This window comes from Onthophagus taurus, unplaced genomic scaffold, assembly GCF_036711975.1.
Source record: "Onthophagus taurus isolate NC unplaced genomic scaffold, IU_Otau_3.0 ScKx7SY_16, whole genome shotgun sequence".
Classification (NCBI taxonomy): domain Eukaryota; kingdom Metazoa; phylum Arthropoda; class Insecta; order Coleoptera; family Scarabaeidae; genus Onthophagus; species Onthophagus taurus.
The window spans coordinates 2,439,140-2,463,401 of NW_027248941.1; the positions used below are offsets into that span (position 1 = coordinate 2,439,140).

General features: G+C 35.6%; 3 protein-coding genes across 4 annotated transcripts in view; 2 read left to right on the top strand and 1 right to left on the bottom strand.

Annotated features, from left to right (window-relative positions):
- The window catches only part of LOC111418732 (uncharacterized), a 31,017-nt gene extending 11,846 nt beyond the window's left edge, over nt 1-19,171 (bottom strand). Inside the window, exons 1-2 of one of the 2 annotated variants that reach the window (XM_023051396.2) lie at nt 18,954-19,171; nt 60-113 (exon numbers count right to left, since the gene is read on the bottom strand). The gene's annotated coding sequence lies outside the window, so the exon portion shown is untranslated. The remainder of the gene's footprint in view (nt 1-59; nt 114-18,953) is intronic. The other variant, XM_071201043.1, reaches the window with a different exon arrangement.
- Nucleotides 108-6,398, top strand: LOC111418733 (uncharacterized). Its single transcript, XM_023051397.2, has 2 exons — nt 108-572; nt 4,441-6,398. Exons 1-2 carry the CDS (start codon nt 281-283, stop codon nt 5,436-5,438), a joined length of 1,290 nt encoding a protein of 429 aa, XP_022907165.2. The 5' UTR covers nt 108-280; the 3' UTR covers nt 5,439-6,398.
- Nucleotides 19,172-19,484: 313 nt separating the features above from the next.
- Nucleotides 19,485-20,388, top strand: LOC111418686 (Actin-related protein 2/3 complex, subunit 3A). The gene is made up of 4 exons (XM_023051329.2): nt 19,485-19,574; nt 19,655-19,831; nt 19,884-20,079; nt 20,131-20,388. The coding sequence occupies exons 1-4, from the start codon at nt 19,569-19,571 to the stop codon at nt 20,283-20,285; spliced, it is 534 nt and encodes a 177-aa protein (XP_022907097.1). The 5' UTR covers nt 19,485-19,568; the 3' UTR covers nt 20,286-20,388.
- The last annotated feature ends 3,874 nt before the right edge of the window (nt 20,389-24,262 follow it).

Genomic DNA, 24,262 nt, shown 5'->3' on the forward strand with positions numbered 1-24,262 from the left:
ATAAAGCAGATTTCGAGATGCAATCTATTTTTTTTTAATTCTCAAAAATTAATACTCACCTTTTAAATTATAAATTGAGCCTTGTTTTGGTCACCTCGACATGATAAGGAAACCTAGAAACAAATAATCAAATAAATTATCCAATTTCATTCTCGCCCCCTTTTCGAATCCGGATTAAATTTCGTTGAAAACTTTATCGGCGCGCTTTTATTTTTAGTGCCAGTGTTTTAGTTTCGTGCGATGTTTAAACCATAAAACCAAAATCAAGGAAGAAAAAACGATGGCTTTAAAGAAAACATTTATTTTCATCTTTTTAACGTTCGCCGGTTACGAAACGAAATCCGAAAGCATCGAATTCAAATGGAAATTCACTTTAGACGCCGATGACGCGGCGAATTTCGTTGAAGACAAATCCGATTTGAATTGCAAAGGATTTTATTTCCCCGATTTTAAAGATATCTGTATGATGTCGCTTCATAAATTAAGAACGAACGAGATTTTTTTACCGAAATCGGGAGATATTTATCTTAAAGAGGGAGCCGAAATTATTTTTGATCCAACTAACGAACGATGTAAGTTTTTAATTTATTATTATTAAGAGTTTATTGTATACAGTAATTGTTTACAATTCTTTACATTATTCAAATATTACTTTCACTCTCTACCCTCATCCTCCATTTCCACGCCCTCGGCCCAATCATCCCCTCACCCATCCCTTTGTCTCCTCACCCCCATCACCATTCTCATCCATCGTTTCCCCTCCTAAGATCTGCCTTCGGTTCATCTCCTCCTCCCTCAACTCACTGCACCCATTCAGCATATGTTCTAACGTTTCCCATTCCTCCCTGCACAGCCTACACCACCTCTCCTCATCGGCCATCCAGTATTTGTTGGCTCTCTCCTCGTTTCCACAACGGAACCTAGCCACCAACTTTTTCCCTTCCTCATCTCTTTCCAATAACAAGTATCTAGGCAGCCCCTCCGTAATTATGTCCCTGTATCTTTCGTTATACTTTCCCTCTTTTATTTGTGTCCTTCTTTCCTGTCTCTGCACATCTCGGTCCCTGTCTCCACATCTCCCTACCCACCCTTCGTCTACTATTTATCTCCGTTACCGAGTAGCCCGCTCGTCTATAATAGTTATCTCTGTGTCCTTTCCCATATCTGACCTTTCCCTCTCTAATTTCCCTCCAACACTCCCCCAGGATCCCGCAGCTTGGGCTCCCTTCTATTCTTTCTTCATATTTCACTGCCCTCCTGCCCGCCTCCACCCTGACCTTATTCACCTTTACCTCTTCCCTCACTATATACCCCGGTGTTTCTCTCCAAGCAACCATCTCCAATATCTAGCCTGCACGTCCTCCAGCGGTCCCTGCTCCCTCCATCCCCATACCTCTGCCCCATACATCATCACACTGCTAACCAGACCTTCAAACATAATCTTCCTCGCTGCCACATTCCTTCCCCCAACCCCATACTTGTCCCATCACCTTATTCGCCTTTTTTTTTTTTGCCATAGCTATCACATGCGACCCCTCCCTGTTATCCTCCCTAAACACATACCCCAAGTAAGTATACTCCCTAACCTCCTCGATCTCCTTTCCCTCCCATCTCCAGTTTTCTGTTCTTTTTCTCCCACCCTTACAAAACTTCATCATCCTTGTCTTCCCCACATTCACTTCCAGCCCCTTCCCCCTAAAATATATTTCCAATGTCTTTATCATCTCCTTCATCTCCACCGCTTCTCTCGCCATGACCACGATGTCATCCGCGTATGCTAACATATGCACCTTTCTACCTCCCACCACCAATCCTCCCATCTGCCCCTTCCCCAATCTTTCCTCCAGGTCCGCCGTATACAGTGCAAACAGACTTGGGCTCAGCGGACATCCCTGCCTCAGTCCCTGCGTCGTCCAGAACACGTCGCTCAGCTTAACTCCCACTTTTATCCTAGCCATCGTCTCCATGTATATTTCCTTCACTCTCGCAATTAGGTGTTCCGTTATCCCCCTCCTCCCCATCTCCTCCCACAACTTCCCCCTATCCACCTTATCAAAAGCCGCCTTCAAATCTATAAACAGGGCGTACAATTTCCCTCCCTTCTTATCCAGCTCTCTATCTGCCAAATGCTTCAACACATACACGTTGTCGATTGCTCCCCTTCCCTTCCGAAAGCCTGCCTGCCTCCATCTCCAACTCCATCTCCTCCTCCAGTCTTCCCAGCAGTATCTTCGTGTATACCTTGTATGCCGAATCTAGTAGGTTAATTCCCCTGTAGCTCTCTACACTTCCCTTATTACCCTTTTTATATACTGGGCAAATTACCCCACTTTCCATCCCTCCGGAATCCCACCCCCTCTCCATACGATATTCATCCCCTCCAACAACTTCACTCGCACCACCCTTGATGCTTCCAACCATGCTTCGTTATGTATCCCATCTTCATCTGGCGCCTTTCCCTTCTTCAATCTCCTAAGCACCACCTCTATCTCCTCTCCCCCATCTCCCTTATATCCTCCCAACCCCGTTAGCCTCGTTTCAACCCCTCCCAATAATCCCATAAAGTAACTCTTCCATTCTGTCATGTGTATTTCGCTGGTTATCGTCTCCCTACCCTTCTTTCCTTTTTTCAGATACCTCCAGACCTCCCCTTCCCTTGTTATCCCCCTAATCTCTGTTGCCTCCTTCTCCCTCAATTCTGTTTTCTTTCTACTGCATAACTCTCTGTATTCTCTCCTGGCTTCCCTATATCTATCCACCCCTATCTTCCCCCGTCTCCACAGCCTCAACCTCCTTCTCGCCTCCCTCTTCGGCTTCTTGCACTCGCCATCATACCAGTCGTTCCTCCCCACTTTGTCCCCTCTACGTACACACTCCCTTTTCAGTGTTGCCTCCCGCACTACCTGGGTAAGCTCTTCCAACCCGTTGATCTCTTGTATCCTCTGTTGCCAAGTGTCGAGGTTTCCCCTGTAGAATGCTACCCCTTCTTCCGACCAATCTGTCCTGATGAACTTGCTACCCAGTTCCGCTCGCCTTCTGCCGCTTCTCCCACTTTAAACCTTTCCACCCTCTCCCACATTTCCTGATCCACCAATACATAATCAATCACAGATGTCCCCCTCGCCCCGATGTAAGTATACTCCCCTTCCTCTCCTTCCTCTTTATTCCCATTCAGTATCTCCCATCTGTTCTCCTCCACCCATCTCAGCATTTCTGTTCCTTCTCCATTCCGCACAGTATCCTTCGACCGCCGTCGTCCCTCCTCTCCCCATACCTCAACCCTTCCCCCTCTTCGTCCACTCTAGCATTGAAATCCCCTCCCATTATTATATATCCCTCCGTCCCATCTGCTCCCATTGCTTTCTCGTCTCTTTCATTGACTTGCTATACACAGTAACTATCTGCACCGTCTCTCTCCCCCAGCTGATCTGCCTTTTTACCATTCCCTTCTGCCTCCATCTCCCCTCCGTCTTACTCTCCTCCGTAATTCCTGTTATAATACCCCCGCACGCTCTTCCTCTCTTACTTCTTCTCTCTGCATACACGCAATCCCATCTATACCCTTCTGGCAATTTTCCCTCAATCTTTGCCCACCCTCTTTCATCAACCCAGGTCTCCACCATACAAATCATCTCAAATCTCTTCAGGTATTCCCAGAACTGCCCTCCCTTATTCGTAATCCCCGCTACATTCCAGAACACCATTTTCAACCCCTCGCTCTTCTCTGGCTTCTCCCCTCCCCCGTCTAGTTTTTTGATAAAGTCATAATTAATACTTCTCTTCACCAACTCCGCCGCTATCTGGTATTCCCCACAGTTTCTGTCCCTTGTTTCGTGTCTGTCATCCTTCCCCCTGGCTTTGCAGTTTGCACATACCGCCTCTCTCTCCCTATTCCCACAGTTCTTAAACTCGTGGCCCTTTTCCGCACAATGCCCACATACCGTCTCCGATTTGCAGAAACGTTGGAGATGTCCGAAACCCTGGCATCTGTAGCACCTCTTCACGTCTATGAAGTCGTCAATTCTCAGTGACGGCAACCCAATATATACCCTCCTAAATCTTGTAATCTCCCTTCTCACTCTCCCTGACACTTCCATAACATAATTTACCACCCCCTTTTCCCTTCTGCTCGTCTTGAACAATATTCTGACCTCGTTCTTGAAGTCATGCCAACCTATCCCAACCCCTTGCTCAGTGTTTTTACCCCATAGCTGTTCCAATAATACCCCCTCGTTCATCTCTCTGTCCTCTAAATGTCCTCTATTTGTTATCTGCCATTATTAGGCCATTTGACACTATTAGATCATCTGTCATGATTAGGTCATTTGTCACTATTAGGTCATTTATCATTTTTATACTATATTTTAGTTATTTTTTGAGATATTTTTTCGTGTTTCGACTTATTTAAATCAATTTTTAATTTTAATCTTTATTTTTTAGGTATCAAAGTAAAATCGACATCATACAAAAACTTCCTCGATCCGAATTCTTGGACATCGAAACGATCGGGAAATCGCGCCGTACCCGATTTAGAAAGAACCCCTTGCCATTGCGACGAAGTTACGTTCCCGAATAATTCTTTATTCGCGATGAAATCGCCCAGCTTTTTACACCACGTTAAAAAAATCGATTACGGCCTCAAATTAAACGATTACAGTTGCCCTTTGATCATATCGACGATCGACCAAAGAATCTCAAGCATCGGATTTTGCGAAGACGATAAAATTTGTCAGATGAGACAGCATTCAAGCCGAGTTTTAAACGAACTCTGTCCCTTAATCAATCGAAACGAAGAGATTGAATGTTCGGAAGGAATCGAGCTTTTAGGACATTGCGGCAAATTTTGCGGGGGCGTTATCCGCGTTAAAAGCGATTTTTACGTGACCCCCTCGCACATTTTACCATTTTTAAACGAAAATTTCGATGTGTATTCATCAAAAATAATTCAAAACGACGATTTTATAATCCAACAAATCTCAATAACCGATAAAGGCGGTTTTAACGGGGAGAGCGCGATGAAATTGGTCGAAAACGCCGAAAAAATCGAACGATTATCGAAAAAAATAGGAGTTGAATCGATTCAAATATCAATTTCAGGTCCCCCGAGTAACAACAGCGGATTAAAAAATAACGTTTTAATCGTTTTTTGCACCTTGATTTTCGTCGTGGGAGTTTTTGGCGTTATTTTCGGGGTGTTTGAGAAGAATTATTTTAATTTGGGGAGTTTGAGATGGGATTGGATTAATCAAAGGGCGAATTTGGCCCGATATAATCAAGCTTTAAGACGCTCGGTGATTTTTTCGAGATTTGATGATAACGAGAATGTTTCGATTGCTGGTTCTGTGCTAAATTTGCAAAGGGAAGAGTTTGATAATCCATTATACACCGAAGGGGATAATCAAGATGAAGCAGAAAATAAAGAAGGCGAAGAATCTTAATAAATAGAAGTCTCGGTCAAGATTTATTTATATCCTTTTTTTAACCATATTAGAAAACAGTTATATCTCGGGTCGAACTCCTTTCCGCCCGTTTCTTACTCGCAGGCAGTGAGATACAAAAAGAAATAGAAATAACAGCTGGTTAATGTGTGTTTTAACGGTTAACTTCGAATAAATTTTGCACGGAAGATGAGAGAACCATACCGGTTTAGATTTTGATTCTTATTCCTGAATTGCGTGCCGTGAAATATTTATTATCTGTGTTATAAAAAAGGTTGCATTAAATCGGCGTAAAATCGATGCATTCTTCAATTATCCACGCTCCACTTGTACATAATAATATAACTGCGAGTCATAAAGAAAACGTTTCCACCAAGAAAAAATGTTTGAATAAAATTAATTTAATATTATAAGACCCAATTTTATGGTTAATTGTTGATTAGAATTAATTTTTCTCTTACCTCGCCTTATTTCGCCGGGTTTATCTTTAAAACTAAACGCAAAAACACGTTCCGTGTTATTTATACTCAACCGTGTACTTCTACTTATCGTGTAAAAATATTGTGTTGTAGTTAAAAAGCTAAAATAAGCGAAGAATTCTTTTGTAAAGCGTCCACTTTATCGGACTTTATCTAACTCGGCGCGTTTCCGGTTAAAACCGTGCGAAAACAATGCAACGACATTAAAAAATGTATTTTTTTAAACTTACTAATTCAATTAATCGGTTCGATTAATAAATTTAAGGCGTTTATCTCGTCGAACATAAGAAAAACATGCGAATTTAGGTCGGACCTCGCTATTTTTAAAATCATTGCGTAATCAAATTGGTTATTTACTTTATTTGTTATAAAGGAAAACACACATTGTTATCGTGCAATAATGAAATCTCAAAAAAAAGTATTTGTTGAAATCTAATCTAAATATAGAGAAGCTAAGTGGATTAAAATTTATTATCATTAATTTATCACAATTTTATTTCCCTATAACCGTTATTATTTTGCAGGTTTTCGTCGCGCTGCAACAATTTTTTATTAACAATTTATAAGAAGAAAGCTTTTGTAAGGAATTTATAACCAAAGTGGATTTAAAATTACGTAAAAGACAACTTAATGAGTAAAAACGACGGTCAAACATCTATTTAATGCAGAACTTGGCCACACTGTCGAAGTTTTATATAAAAACTGTCTTGATTTGAATGTTTCACTCTTGGAAAAAGTCTCCACAAAACAAGAGAATCCTGCCTATAACAAAATACAAGATTGAATAGAGCTGGGTATGAAGAATATGGCTAAGAGGCTTGTTATGGAAAGAAAAAAGAAAGCCTAAACAAAAAATTCCTACAAACATTTAATGATGAGTGCTGGAATGTAGATGAAAAATAAATTGAACCAGCACATGGATGGTGCAATAGTACGAGAATAGTTTGGCTGGGGCATCTGGGATGCAGGGAGATAGAGGAGTGAAGAGAATTGTAGAATTGACACCACAGGGTTAGATACTTAAAGAATACACACACACACTGTTGAACTACACTATTTATTGTCAAGGGTAAATTTCCTGCATATACAGGTGTCCCGAAACTCAACGTCAAGCGGACACCGGGTGAGAGACCAACTCATATCTGTTCTGGTAAAAATAAGAAAAAAATTCTCTTAGTTAAGTGGTAATAGTGATTTTTTAAAAAATGTATTCCTTATGAACCATGCTATTGTAGCAGTCACAAATCAAACAACAAAAGTCGTTAGTTTTGCAAAAAAAAATGTATTAGTTTGATTGAGTTAAGGTTGAAAGAATTTATGTCTATTTAGGTTGACACACGATTTCTAAACAAAGCAGTAGTACAACACCCTTGGCAAGTTATTTTAAAAGATGGCCTGTTTAGTGGAGATTCCAAAATGGTATTGCTTGTTTTTCTGCAAAAAACGCGTTATTTAAAAAATCATACTTTCGTATGTTATTTGTATTTCCTCCAAAATAATTTAACAAGTTTGTTAGAAGATGTGCCACTCAATATCTAGAGAGAAATGTGGTTTCAAAAAGATGGTTGTCCAACTAATTATGCTTGTCTTGTTCGGTATTGCATACAGAATAGCCAGAAAGATGGATTGGGGTGTTGTACTACTCCTTTTTTTTAGAAATCGTGTATCAAACTTAACAGACAAAAATTCTTTTAACCTAAACTCGATCAAACTAATAGTTTTTTTTTGCAAAACTAGGCTTTTGTTGTTTGATTTTGTGATTTAAATTGCGAACATTTCTGACTGTAGTACCTAAAGATACGATTTTTAACATTTTCAAAAATTATGTCTATTACCACTTAACTAAGAGACATGAATTTTTTTTCTTATATTTACCAGAACGGGTATGGTGGGTTGGCCTCTCGCCCGGCGCCCGTTTGACGTTGAGTTTCGGGACACCCTGTATACACGGGGGTATTTACCCAAGATGGGTATTTATAAAATTTAATTTAAATTGAGTTGATGGCAGTTTTGCAAGCACTTCAAAAATGCAGAGTCGATTATCGATATACCAAACTTATTTATAACATCTACAAGAATGCTACAATGACGGTAAAATTACATGAAAGTACTGAAGAGAGTAAAAGTAGTAAATTACTGATTGTAAGTAAAACAAGGCGATACACTGTTGAACCCAAATTGTTCATTACAGTCCTCAAAGTGCATTTAAACAACTGGATTGGACCCAAAAAGGCATAAACATTGATTGCAAATGCTTAAGGGCCGGTTTATCAATATCTAGTTAAGACGATTTATCTGTCAATTAAAATTGTAGCTGATAGATAACGTCGACGAATCGTTTATCCACCCGTAGTTTAGGGTAATCTTATAGATAAATATGACATTTGGATACCCACCAGATTGAAGTACTGGTTAAGGGTTTACCTATTAGATATTATCAAAAAAATGTGAGCACAAGTTTGGTTGCTTGGTGAAAGGAAATGACAATAAAATCAAAATATAACGTCAAAAATAAATTAAGCTTATAATTGTGGTAATGGATAAGCAAGAGAAAGAAATGATTTGGTAAACGAATATAAAAATGTTATAGAAAATAAATAATAATCTAGTAATTAAAAAGAAATAATATAATCTATAGTCAAATACAGTATAATCTCGTCTCAATTTTAACCAAGATTGACAAAACTTTTTTAACCGAAATCTAACAAAAAAACGTGGTCCTCCAACTCCTCAAGGTAGTTTTGACTTTTGCTCTATCTCGTAGGTTGCTGCCTGTCGGGTAGAAAATTGCTGGATAAACGGTTCACTGAAGTTATCTGTTAGACAAGTTTATCCATGAGTTGCGTATCTAACAGATTTAACTCGACATTGATAAACCGACCCTAAATATAGTTATTATATCGGATAGCCTTGGAGAGATTAAACTAATACTGAACGACTTAAAGGAGGCGTATGCAAGAGTCGGGCTAAATATCAACGAGGAGATTTAGGACCAAATTTATGATAAATCTTGTTCCCAGCTCTAACATAAACATTGGGGATAATGAGATTGAGAGGGTTGACAGCTATGTATATCTTCTGCTTGGCCTATCTCTTCTGCATTTGCATATAGAGAAAGTGGCTAGAACAACCATTTACAGATTTAAGCAATATGCTCAAAACTGTTCCGACATGTCCTACCAATGGGCTGCGGAAGACATTATAAGCACTGATACTGTGCTATCAATGCCGTCAGATTTGGCGGTATCACTATCAGTGATTAATGCTCGATACCAGATTGTACTGCCTGAGCGGCAGTCCTGGATCGAAAATGAAAATTCTCTGGTTCGAGCAGACATTTGCTTGTACACAGATGGATCAAAAACGCCTGAAGGGGTAGGAGCAGGAGTATACTGCCAGACACCTCGAATTAAGCAAGCCTACAGCCTGGGTACGTACTGTACTGTATTCCAGGCGGAAGTATTTGTTATTGACATGGGTGCTAAAATCCTTCTTGAAAGAGGGGTGAAGAACATGACAGTACGAATTTTCTCAGACAGTCAAGCCGCTCTCCAGGCGCTGCAAGCCGTGAAAACGGTGTCGGCTCTGGTTAGTGATTGTAAGAGAACATTAAACACACTGAGATGTGATAACAGAGTCTCTCTGATCTGGGTCCCGGGTCACTCTGGGGTTGCTGGAATGAAACGGTAAATAAGCTAGCACGAGATGGCAGCGCTGAAGCGTTTGTGGGGCCGGAACCAGCAGTTGGTGTATCATTCGCGATGGCCAAATATAGGATTGGACTGTGGGCTGAAGAGAGACTTCGCCTACTGTGGACCAGTTCTCCTGGAATGAGACCCGGGAATATTTTAGGACTTGCCCGTAGTAGCATAAAAGTTCTAATGGGTGTTTTTACTGGGCACTTCCGATTAAAAGCACACCTCAACTTGTTGAGTTTAGCCGACGATGTTGAATGCCGACTATGTGCGGAGGAAGCAGAGACGGTTGAGCATGTTCTATGCCACTGCCAGTTTATCTCCTCAAAAGATCTGAATGACCTTTCGCCGAGCAAGGTATTAATGTTCGTTAAGAGCATTGGACTGCACGGTGAAATTTGATAACGATATCTATCAGAGTACAATAGATCCTTAGGGTCGCGGTGCAAGGTTGGTTGGTCCGCCTACCCGATATGTATTCTATGTAATGTAATGTATATCTTGGCTATGAGGTTCGTGTATCGAGAGATAATGAAATATGGGCAGCCTACAAGAAACTTAGAGACATCTTCAAGAGAAAAGGCTTTCAATCAATGCGTGTTATGACTTATGACATAAGGCTCCGAAACTTTAATATTAACGGTAGCCACTGCCAAGAGAGTCCAAGTAACGCAAAGATAGATGGAGAGGTCGATCCTGGGTCTAACTCTGAGAAACTACATACGTAATGAAGACCTATGAAGAAGAACTGGCGTAAATGATGTGGTCAACATTGCGACAAAGCTTAAGTGGAAATGTCGCGCGAATGAAGAATGAAGAGTGGACAAAACGGTTGCTTGAGTGGAGAACGCGAGCGAACAGATGAAGTAGACGTCAAAAGAATGACCAATAATTGGATTCAAACAGCATAGAATAGAATCGAATGGAACAGAATAGGGGAGGTCTATGACTAACAATGGACGCAGAGGGCTGCTTAATAATAATCATAATAACTTGATCTAATCTATATTACGACAGTTTGCAAGTGCATTAACTCAACCCCATTTTAGAAATACCTACCCACCGGGTATTTACCCAACGTCCATCACTGAGTACGATATATAAAAGCACAAAGAATAGCTTGACTGAGCTTGAGTGAAGAGAATTGTAGAATTGATACCACAGCGTACAGACTTAAATAATACACACACACTATTACACTACAGTCCATTGTGAGGCGTCTTCTACAACACGCCTGCTTTAGCCCAGATTTTAGCAAGTTTGAGTTTTATTCTTCATTACTTATTATTCCTAATCATTCCCTGTAATGTTACGCAATTAACTTAAATGATGCAGACTTGATGAAGTCAGCGTAAAAGATGTAATAGATACAAAAAAAAATTAAAAGGGAACAAAAACATTCACTTTTATTGTTATAACAACTGAATACAAATTTCCTTTTTGAATCGACACAATCATTTAAATTGTATGAACATAGTCGATAAACGTCACAATATCCGGTTTATTATGACTCATAGAATGGCTCTCAATTAGATTGTATTATGTATAAATACATACACACCCACAGAGAGGAATGAGAGTAAAAAAAAAATTGTAAATTACAAATTATTTAGTGTGGTAGTAACATTATAAAGTTAACTAAATTCAATTAGAGATTCTGTCGGTTCTCGTTCGGGTTAGTTAACTACCCAAGGTCGTGTGCGATTCATTTTATCTTCCTGCCCCTCTCATCCTCCTCGCCGCGTTTAGTATACATTTACAAAGCAACGCACAGGAAACAATTCGTTATCGTACGCTCGTGCTGTGTGTTAACTTTTGAGTGTAAATCTCAATTTAATCTTAATTTCGAAAAGAAAAAAAATCAATTAAATACTTAAAAGCTAAGAAATATCCGTAATATGGGTGTGTTTGAAAGAATGTTCTCCCTCTCCATCCACGTCCCTCCCACAAACACTTTTAAAGAAAAACCCTACAAGTTGCTTTCTTCTCCCGAGATATAACAAATGTCAACTCGGCGCGTTCTCTCTTTCTCTTTTTACTACACTATCGATTGTGTACACGACCTTGGCAAGTACATAATAAATAAAGTCGGCAAAAGAGACAATTTGAACTATAGAGCTTGCAAAATAAAGAATCGGAAAGAAAATGTTAATTTTCCACTTTCTAAAGACGCTCCTCAATGTCATCCTCAAACCAACCGTTTCAACGTAACACCCTCCCTTATAACGTCTAATTATAAACGAGAAACTAAAAGTAAAAAGGAACTTTCCAGAAATAAACTTCGTTGTCAAGGAGAATGCTTTAAGCCTTTTAGTTTATGTGGTAAACGAATAGTACGAGTAGGAGACGATGTTTTTAGAGACGATTCCTTGCGTAACTCGGATGATACGATAAACGTACACATAGATACTCTCGACCGGGTATTGAACCGTCTCCTCCGTCGACGACGTCGGGTGTAGTATATCCGTCGTTGTCGTTTCCTGTTTTATCTATTATTATCTCTTAATTTTATAAAAAAAATACATGGTTGTTATCATCACCACAAAAACGAACTTGAAGCTTTTAATTTATCAACTCAAAATAAAATTCATATTTAATGCAGCTAATAATGGTTCGTTTACCTTACATTTATATATATATATATATATATAATCCTTTTTAGGTTAAGTTAACAACAATGATAAAGCAAATAGTTGATAAAATCGTAATTATTCGAGTAACAATGACAATGGTATTTTGATATATAAATTATTTATGTGTTCTTCTGGTGATGTTAATTTTTTTATGCAGGTCGCATCGGATCCTTGACTTAAATTGCAATGGGACACAATCGTTTTCGAACACGACAACACGCAATAATTTCGAACGGGACGAGAATCGCTCGTCCTCGTCGTTCGGTGTCGCGTCTCCCGTTCGTTTTATGCAACAGTTTTACAAGTTGCAACACACAAATGCATACGTAATCATAATAATACACTCTCGGTTTGTTTTAATTATAGAGACATTCGAGAAATTCGTGTTGAAAAATTATAGACATTTTTTAAACTTTTATGTTAAATAAAAAATAATCATTTTTATATTATGTGATTGATATTATATCAATTTCAATATCTCTTACCTCCAAGCTGGGGAACCCCCGAAAACTTAGGCAACTCCGTAGAAGACTGCGTTAACTAATCTCACTACGAGATAGGTTCAAGACTGACAAAAATTGAAGAAATAGCATTCAGGGATATACAGCTTAAAGGTCTGTAGAGCCATTAAAGAAAAAGAAGATTATTTATTTAGCGTATACCATATATGACACACAACGCGATATTAGATAAAAGTTACAAACAACGAATATTATATAAAATACATAAACACGCTATAATATGCAAATACGAAATATACTATACAATTCGTTTGTTCAAGAGCTGCGGGTTTAGCATCAACGAAGTCCCTCACAGCGTTAGGATAAGATTTAACCCAACCCACAATATACTGAATAAATTGTTTTGGGGGTCACACTGAGACTATCACCACATACTCCATATCCGGTACGTAGTCTGTTGGGGCTCTTGCTTATTATTATTATTATTATTGCTGCCGGGCTGAGGAGAGCGGCCCTCTCGTAACCGCGACCTATAAGATCTATTGTAACTTTAGCCCTCCAAAGGTTTAGGGCAAATGTAGGTCCTTAATGAACCTTAGTATTGTCCTGAGGTCTTCAACCTTTATGTCGGTAGGAGTTTTACCGAAGACGTTGTGTCTTAGACGGCCTCTGGCGACACAATTGCACAGTATATGTTCAGCAGTTTCTGACTCGTCGTTGCATAGTCAACAAGTTTGATCCTCAGCTTATCCAATGTGGAAGAGGTGGTATTTTAGGGGCACATGGCCGGTTAGGTAGCCTGAGAGCGTTCTTAGATCCCCTTTACTGAGGCATAAAATCTCTTTGGTTTATCATACTCATAGTTATCATACTCTTCGCTTCTCTGTGACCTGGAAGTTCTTTCCAGCGTAAGGTTATCTTTGAAGCCTCCCAGTTGTTAATTATTTGTTTTAGGTGGCTTTTTTGTAGTCCACGTCCAGGTTGGGGTCCAATGAAGGGCGTGTTTGCTGCCTCAATGTTGCTGTGACCTGGAACCCACCATAAGGTAACATCATTGCCCCTAGCGAGTTCTCTCAGGTTGTTGGTACACTCTCTGATCAGTGCGGAGCCACACGTGTAGGCCTGAATTGCCTTTAAGGCGGCCCGACTGTCTGTGAAAATGTTTATGGATGCACCTTTTTGTCCCTTCTGTAGGTTCGAAACGGTGCAGAAGTTTATAGCAAGAACTTCTGCTTGGAAAATTAAGTTCGAGCTGAGGAGCAATTTGATGTGGCTATTTGGTCCACTGATGCCTACTCCAGATCTTACTGTCTTTGAAGCATCGGTGTACCAGGCTAGGGCTCCTCTTTTTAGTTGAGGCCCTCCCTTGGGCTCTTGCTTAGATCCAAATCCTTTTGGTTCTTGATTGGGAAGGATATCTTGGTTTATTTTTGGCTGTTATATTAAGAAACATAGGCAAGATGCTAAGAGAAGTCAGAAAAACTTATGTCTAGCCATGTACTATATTAATAGATGTTTGTATTCTGGACAAAATCAATAGGCTATTATTTCAAAGATGATATTGAGAGATATCTTTGACTATATTGACAAGCATCTATGTTGACAATGCAGATTATTAAAGACAACATAGTGTAATGTCCGTGATGATTTTGGGGCTATCAAGAATGATATTGAGACGGAACCCAACCCAACCACAAAGAAATTGTTATTAGGTTCGAAAAAATGATGTTAAATAGAAATAAAGTTGATATCGGGGATTGAAGGCTATAATAAGGGGTATCAAAATACTTTAGCTGCTTGTTGCTAGCTTTTTTTTGGAAGTTTAGTAGTTTTCGAAGATTCCATGACAGGTCTTTTATTGGTGTGGATGGGCATTTCGTGATTCTTGGGGGATAATTTTTTTGTGGTTGTTTTTGCGAGATAACTTCTTATGAATCACTAAGATGAAAGAAACATGGTTCAATCGAGGTTGTTTCGGAAATTAAGCTTTAAATACATCGTCCGAACCTGACCATGAGACATAAAATGGGTACCAAACAGAACTTTGCTGTTTAGGTTGCTAGGGATAACAAATAATACTCCCAGGAAGGAATATAAACACTTTAACTACTAGACTCACATGGCTTATTCTTTGAACTATACTATGGCGGAAGATACAAGATGCTTACCATCGCTTTTCCAAGACAGCTTTAAAGTCTAGGTTAATACTCATGAAATACAAATAACTTTAGCTGCTTGGTGCTAGCTCAATATGATTTAGGATCTAAATCCGCAACACTAAATCCTAAAATATTTGTTGTACAAAACTAACACGGCCGTTTTCGAAGACATTGGCCGCCCCACCACCACAGAGACTTTTATTGGTATGGATGGGCGTTTCGTGGTTCTTGGGGGATTAGTTTTTGTGATTATTTCAAGCTGACGAATCAGTAGGATGAAAGAAACATGGTCCAATCGAGGTTGTTTCGGAACTTAGGATTCAAATACATCGTGGGAACCTGACTATAAGACATAAAATGGATTCCAAACAGAACTTTGATGTTTAAGTTGCTAGAGATAAGAAATAATACTCCCTGGAGGGAATATAAACACTTTAACTACTTAATGGTACTCATATGTCTTAGGAACCAAGTCTTGTACAAAACTAATACGGCCGTTTTCGAAGACATCGGCCGTTTTCGAAGACATCGGCCGCTCCCACCACCACAGAGACTTTTATTGGTATGGATGAGCGTTTCGTGGTTCTTGGGGGCGGCCGACGTCTTCGACGACGGCCGAGATCAGTTTTTGTAGTTGTTTCAAGCTTGTATGTATGTATGTGGATGAAAGAAACATGGTCTGATCGAGGTTGTTTCTGAACTTAGGCTTTAAATACATCGTCCGAACCTGATCATGAGACATAAAATGGGTACCAAACAGAATTTTGATGTTTAGGTTGTTAGGGATAACAAATAATACTTCCAGGAGGGAATATAAACACTTTAAGTACTTGATGATACTCATATGGATTAGGAACCAAGTCTTGTACAAAACTAACACGGCCGTTTTCGAAGACATCGGCCGCCTCCACCAGCACAGAGACTTTTATTGGTATGGATGAGCGTTTCGTGGTTCTTGGGAGATCAGTTTGTGTGGTTGTTTCAAGCTTATGAATCACTAGGATGAAAGAAACATGGTCCAATCGAGGTTGTTTCGGAACTTAGGCTGTAAATACATCGTCCGAACCTGATCATAAGACATAAAATGGGTACCAAACAGCATATGGCTCATATGGCTTAGAAATCAAGTGTTGTACAAAACTAACACGGCCGTTTTCGAAGACATCGGCCGCCCCCACCACCACAGAGGCTGTTATTACCGTAGATGAGCGTTTCACGATTTTCGGGGGCGGCCGACGTCTTCGACGACGGCCGAGATCACTTTTTGTGGTTGTTCCAAGCGAGATAACTTCTTATAAATCACTACGATGAAAGAAACATAGTACGATCGAGGTTGCTTCGGAACTTCGGCATTAAATACATCGAACCTGACTATAAGACATAAAATGGATTCCAAACAAAACTTTGATGTCTAAGTTGCTAGGGATAACAAATAATACTCCTAGGAAGGAATATAAACACTTTAACTGCTTGATGATACTCATATACAGTATTTCCCCGGATTGTGTCCCCGTAAGGTATAATTGACGATAAATTTTTGAATTCAAATTCCATCTTTTGCAATTAAAGTCTGCATGTCATAAAGCGAAATATAATCAAGTTTTACGTCAAATGTCCTCAAAGTACCAAAGTTAACGCAAGAAGTGTGTTAACCGTTGCAAGTGAAGTGCTCTTTCTGAGCAATGTACAACAAAAGATGATTAAGATAAAATGTTTATTATGTTAAATTATAGCGATATGCCGAATTTTATTAATTTAGGATATAAAAGCAAAATGCAGATTTTTAAATCATTAGATTAACAAAACATTTTCGATCTAAACTAAATTAACATAAAAGCTTATTCAATGATACCACCACCAACACTAACACATAATTCAGCCCTTTTCCGACATTGTTTATAACTTTTTCTAATATGGTCCAACGGAATTTCTCTAATAACACAGTTTCAATTTTTTGTTTTAAACGATCTAAATTGTTATTAAAATTTTCAGTGTACACTTTTTGTTTTACATAACCCCAAAAATAAAAACCCATAATAGATAAATCCGGACTTCTTTTAAATCCATTTTTTTTCAAATAACGTATTTAAATAATTTCTAATTAATATGGTCGAATGTGGGCCGCAAATATCTTGTTGAAAATATAATTTTTTGCGTTTTTTTTTAAAGCACGCCATGAAGATAATTAAATAAACAATTTTTTAGTGTTTCCGAGTTCAATAGACTTCAGTAGTTGTGTGCTGTTTTCCACGAAACAGCACACAACTCACTCACTTTCTGGGAATACTGGTCTTTGACCAGAATCGACAATGTTGTGATGTAACCACTCCATTAGTGATGAACGATGCTTCCTCTGAAAATATTGTGTTTTTTAAAAAAGTTCTGCCTTATTATGTATTAGTGTTGGTGGTGGTATCATTGAATAAGCTTTTATGTTAATTTAGTTTAGATCGAAAATGTTTTGTTAATCTTATGATTTAAAAATCTGCATTTTGCTTTTATATCCTAAATTAATAAAATTCGACATATTGCTATAATTTAACATAATAACGCAACGGTTAACAAACTTCATGCGTTAACTTTGGTACTTTGAGGACAGTTGACGTAAAACTTGGTTATATTTCGCTTTATGACATCCAGCCTTTAATTGCAAAAGATGGAATTTGAATTCAAAAATTTATTGTGAATTATACCTTACGGGGACACAATCCGGGGACACACTGTAGATTAGGAACTAAGTGTTGTACAAAACTAACACGGCGGTTTTCGAAAATATCTTCTTATGAATTGCTAATATGAAAGAAAAATCAGTACTACTTGCATTTCAAGATGTTTCGGTACTTAATTTTTAAATATATCTTTGAACTTGACTATGGTGGAAGATACAAGATGGATAGTATGCTTACCATCGTTTTCCAGAACAGATTTAAAGTCTAGGTTGCTACTCGCGAAATACATATAACTTTAGCTGCTTGGTGCTAGCTCAATATGATTTGGCAATATGACACGGCCGTTTTCGAAGACATCGGCCGCCTCCACCACCACAGAGGCTTTTATTGGTCTGGATGGGAGTTTCATGATTCTCGGGGGCGGCCGGGATCACTGTTTGTGGTTGTTTAAAAAAAAATCCTTAAGAAAAATCAGTATTATTTACAGTTCAAGATGTTTCGAAACTTAAATATATTTTTGAACTTGACTATGGCAGAAGATACAAGATGATCCACAACACTAAATCTTAAAATATTTCAACTTGGGCATAGATATTGATATTAGCTACGTTAATTCTATACATAACAAGATAAATTTTATAATAGGATTAATTTTAAGCACAGAGATAACATTCACAAATCACTTTTTATATATAACAAAAAATTATTTCCAATTTAATTAATTAGGAACAAATCTTTCGCCAAGAATCTCCTAAAAAAAAAAGAATCTGACACGAAAATAACCGGAAACAACCAATTAAACAACAACACTAATCAGAAAATAACCCAACAACAAACCGAATTATTCCGGTAATTAACTTTTTTTTTTTCACGTCAATTTAAAACCACAAAATTAACAAATTAGACTCAAATTTCCGCAATGTTCAGCGATAAAAATAAAAAGAAAGATAGGTTATATACATCGTTAGAAAGTTCACTCGGATCAAAGAACATCTCGCTGCTTCTTCGTCCCTCCACGGCCTTCTCTCTAAAAGAGAAGATCACCTAAATGTCAAATTAAAGGTCAACCGAATATTTGCAACAAGTCTTTCTCTTTTATATTAATATATTAATAATGATAAGATTTTAATTAATTATTCGAGTTTTCTTTAATTAATCAATATTACAAAAATAATGTTATTTTGAAATTAAATTATTTATAACGTTATTTTCGTTTTTAAAGCTAAGAAGAAGTCTTCACGGTCTTTATTTAGGTTAGAAAACATCTGCCAAGCGTTCAACCATCATTTTTTTTTAAATCTTTTTTATACACAGCACACATTGATGATAACGTAATATATAAAACAGATGACGGACGAAATCGACGAAGCGTACTTAATTTTTTTTTAAAACATAACCTTTAAAAAATCTATATCTCACCAAATTTAACGATTCCTCCGACGATGATTCCACCTCCTCTCATCTTTAAAAATGTTTATTTTTATATTTTTTTTAAAAAACCATTTTTCGTTTGTTCAATTTGTTTTAAATCGGGGAAAAATTAAAAACTCGCGAAACAACGCGAAATCTCTTTATTTCTCTTTCTAAACGGAACCGAAGGCGAATTAACACTGAAATTCTTCGGCGTCGGTCGCCTAACAACATGTTATCTCTCTCTCTCGCTCGGTATCCGATCTTTGCGCACGCGCAAAACCCCAAAGACCTCAAAAGACCGGTTTATCTTACAACTTTTTTGATTCATTCTGTTTTTTTTTACACTAAAATTAAACAATGTTTATAAAAACCCCTTTTAGTGATTAAAAAGAAATTTTTTATGAAATTAAATTGATAACCTTGAAAAATTAATTAATTTAATTATTTAAAATTAAAAATTAAGTATATGCAACCCAAATCACTTCAAAACACTAAATTAAAAAAAATAAGATATGCAACCCAAAATGCTAAGTATATGCAACCCAAACGACATTAATTTTGACATTTAGGGCGGTTCTAACCTAAAAAATAAAAAATTTATTTTCTCGTTTTAACGGAAATATGCCGGTAAGTTTATCAAACTATGAGTCATTTAGTGATTCATTAATTTATCGTTATTTTCCTTTTAAAAAATGGACGGTTTCAAGGCGTACCATTCAAGCTTTTTGAACCCTCAACAAATAATCGGAAATACGGCGATTTTGCCGATTAAAACGCAATTTCGAGGACCGTCGATCGTCCAAAACGGTAATGAAAGCGATATAATCGATGAGGCGCTTTATTATTTTCGCGCAAACGTTTTTTTCCGCACCTACGAAGTTAAGGTAAATATAACCCCAAATTAATTTTTGTGATTATTAATTTTTTGTGTTTTAGTCGGAAGCTGATCGATTGTTGATCTATATTACTTTGTACATAACGGAGTGTTTAAAGAAATTGCAACGATGCTCATCAAAAAGCCAAGCTCAACAAGAAATGTATACTTTGGCGATTAGCCGATTTGATATCCCCGGTGATTCTGGGTTTCCCTTGAATACTGTTTATGCGAAACCACAAACACCACAAGATGCGGGTTAGGAATTTAATTAGATTAATTTTTTTTTTATTAATTATTTAATTTTAGAGTTTATGCGTACGTATTTAACCCAATTGAGGCAAGAAACAGGGTTAAGAGTTTGTGAACGTGTCTTTGGAGATGATGGGAAGCCCAGTAAATGGTGGCTTTGTTTCTCAAAAAAGAAGTTTATGGATAAATCTTTAAGTGGACCAGGACAGTGAGTTTAAAAGTTAAAAAGAAATATGAATTATGCAATTTTAATCAATTTTATACCTTTTTTTGTGGGTTAATTTATTAAGTCCAATAATAAATACTTTAAGAAGACGATTTTATTACAATTTTTATGGTTTAAAACGATATTTATTTTTTAAATCAAATTATAACCTAAAAAATTGATATTATTGAGGGTATTTTAAGAATTATTAATTTTATCAAAAAAATTTACAGTTTCCTGTAAATTACGATACTATAACTAAAAAGTATTCTACTAAAAATTTATATAAAATTTACTTTATTTTCTAATATGTAACATTCTAACATGTTAAACGTTTCGTAATCCATCTTAAAAAAACAGGATTTTTAATTTGACACTTGACACACAACAAATGTTGCTAAAAAAAATATATTAATAAAAAATGTGAAATAATGCAATTTATTCCAACTTTCGTGTAAAACAAACATAAATTAAATAGTTCAACAAATGTATTTGATTCAAATATTAGAAAAATGTTTATTTAAATTTTTAGTTATAATTTACAGGAAACTGTAAATTTAATTTCTTTAACGACACTAAAAAAAAGTTTATTTTTAGCTTTATTCTAAAACAATAAGAAATAGACCTATCTCACCCCATATTTTTGTAATCAGAAAAAAATAACGAATTTAATAACAGAATAATGTGGTTGTTTTCATTTAAAAAAACGATAATTGTCATAATATCTCAAAATCTAAAACCGAAAATTTTTTTTTGACTACGTCATAAGATTCTCTGTAAAAAAGTGTCCATATAATGTCTTAGTTATAATGGGGTCATACACACTTATTAAATTTAGAGAAAATTTTTATGTCAAACGATATATGCAAGTATATGCATGAACACAAAGTAAAAGAAATATTTTGATCAATTTTATATTTTGCGTAATTTGAAGTGAAAAATAGCAAATATTCAAACGAAATAATTTCGCGGCTTTTGTGTGACGTAGGAACCGCACTGCCTAAAACAAGTTAAATTGTCCGTTAGATAGCGCTTGCGGTGTGACAGTGTCAAAATAAAACCATGGATGTAATACAGTGTCTCTATTACATCCATGAACAAAACATAATAAACATAACCTACAAACACTCTATCTCTTTTCAATACAACCTAAATGACGTTCATCTCTTTCTCGCATTTGAGCGGGTAGCAGGGGACGCAAAAGTGAGAATCGTACGTCATCAACGTGGGAATTTTAAAAGCGCAAATGGGTATATAAATTTTCAATAATTTTTTTAACAATGACTTTGTTCGAAAATATTAAAAAAAAAAATAACGGTAACTATATTTTTATATAAACTTTCAGAAAATATAATAAAAAAAAAATCGTGTATGACCCCATACTCCACCTATAATAATAACCAAGATAATTGCACTTCTTGGTTTTATGATATTTTCTTCTTGATATGATCGAAAAACGAGATCATACTTTTTTTCTAACTCTTATAGTTTCCGAGTTAGCCTATTCGGACATCGAATTTGAACCACCCTGTACTACACTTGTATACAAAATAATGTTTTTGAGGTTATCTTATTAATTATTAATTTGATCAAAAAAGTTATTAAGCAATATTTATTTAGAATTAAGAAAGCAATAACTTTTATTAACACAATTTTTCAAAATTTCAACATTTTAATTTCCCACTGAATAGTATGGTGTATACAAGTCAAAGCATCTTGTAGCACATCGTTTTTATCGAAAAATGTTTCATATAATATTTATTTATAAAATCAATTAAAATCAATTTTTTAACTTAAAATTTCAAAATCTCCATTAGATGGCGCTGCACACTGGTATCGAAAGTAATATTTTTGAGGTTATCTTCATAATTATTAATTTTATCAAAAAAGTTATTAAGCAATATTTATTTAGAATTAAGAAAGCAATAACTTTTATTAACACAATTTTTCAAAATTTTAACATTTTAATTTCCCACTGAACAGTATGGTGTATACAAGTCAAAGCATCTTGTAGCACATCGTTTTTATCGAAAAATGTTTCATATAATATTTATTTATAAAATCAATTAAAATCAATTTTTTAACTTAAAAATTCAAAATCTCCATTAGATGGCGCTGCACACTGGTATAAAAAGTAATATTTTTGAGGTTATCTTCATAATTATTAATTTTATCAAAAAAGTTATTAAGCAATATTCATTTAGAATTAAGAAAGCAATAACTTTTATTAACACAATTTTTCAAAATTTCAACATTTTAATTTCCCACTAAATAGTATGGTTTATGCAACTCAATGCATCTTGTAGCACGTCGTTTTTATCGAAAAATGTTTCATATAATATTTATTTATAAAATCGTTCAAAATCAATTTTTTAACTTAAAATTTTAAAATCACCATTAGATGGCGCTACACACTGGTATAGAAAATAATATTTTTGAGGTTATCTTCATAATTATTAATTTTATCAAAAAAGTTATTAAGCAATATTTATTTAGAATTAAGAAAGCAATAACTTTTATTAACACAATTTTTCAAAATTTCAACATTTTAATTTCCCACTGAATAGTATGGTGTATACAAGTCAAAGCATCTTGTAGCACATCGTTTTTATCGAAAAATGTTTCATATAATATTTATTTATAAAATCATTTAAAATCAATTTTTTAACAGAAAAATTTAAAATCACCATTAGATGGCGCTGCACACTGGTATAGAAAGTAACATTTTTGAGGTTATCTTCATAATTATTAATTTTATCAAAAAAGTTATTAAGCAATATTTATTTAGAATTAAGAAAGCAATAACTTTTATTAACACAATTTTTCAAAATTTCAACATTTTAATTTCCCACTGAATAGTATGGTGTATACAAGTCAAAGCATCTTGTAGCACATCGTTTTTATCGAAAAATGTTTCATATAATATTTATTTATAAAATCATTTAAAATCAATTTTTTAACAGAAAAATTTAAAATCACCATTAGATGGCGCTGCACACTGGTATAGAAAGTAACATTTTTGAGGTTATCTTCATAATTATTAATTTTATCAAAAAAGTTATTAAGCAATATTTATTTAGAATTAAGAAAGCAATAACTTTTATTAATACAATTTTTCAAAATTTTAACATTTTAATTTCCCACTGAATAGTATGGTGTATACAAGTCAAAGCATCTCGAAGCACATCGTTTTTATCGAAAAATGTTTCATATAATATTTATTTATAAAATCATTTAAAATCAATTTTTTAATTTAAAAATTCAAAATTTCCATTAGATGGCGCTACACACTGGTATAGAAAGTAATATTTTTGAGGTTATCTTCATAATTATTAATTTTATCAAAAAAGTTATTAAGCAATATTTATTTAGAATTAAGAAAGCAATAACTTTTATTAACACAATTTTTCAAAATTTTAACATTTTAATTTCCCACTGAATAGTATGGTGTATACAAGTCAAAGCATCTTGTAGCACATCGTTTTTATCGAAAAATGTTTCATATAATATTTATTTATAAAATCAATTAAAATCAATTTTTTAACTTAAAAATTCAAAATCTCCATTAGATGGCGCTGCACACTGGTATAAAAAGTAATATTTTTGAGGTTATCTTCATAATTATTAATTTTATCAAAAAAGTTATTAAGCAATATTCATTTAGAATTAAGAAAGCAATAACTTTTATTAACACAATTTTTCAAAATTTCAACATTTTAATTTCCCACTAAATAGTATGGTTTATGCAACTCAATGCATCTTGTAGCACGTCGTTTTTATCGAAAAATGTTTCATATAATATTTATTTATAAAATCGTTCAAAATCAATTTTTTAACTTAAAATTTTAAAATCACCATTAGATGGCGCTACACACTGGTATAGAAAATAATATTTTTGAGGTTATCTTCATAATTATTAATTTTATCAAAAAAGTTATTAAGCAATATTTATTTAGAATTAAGAAAGCAATAACTTTTATTAAC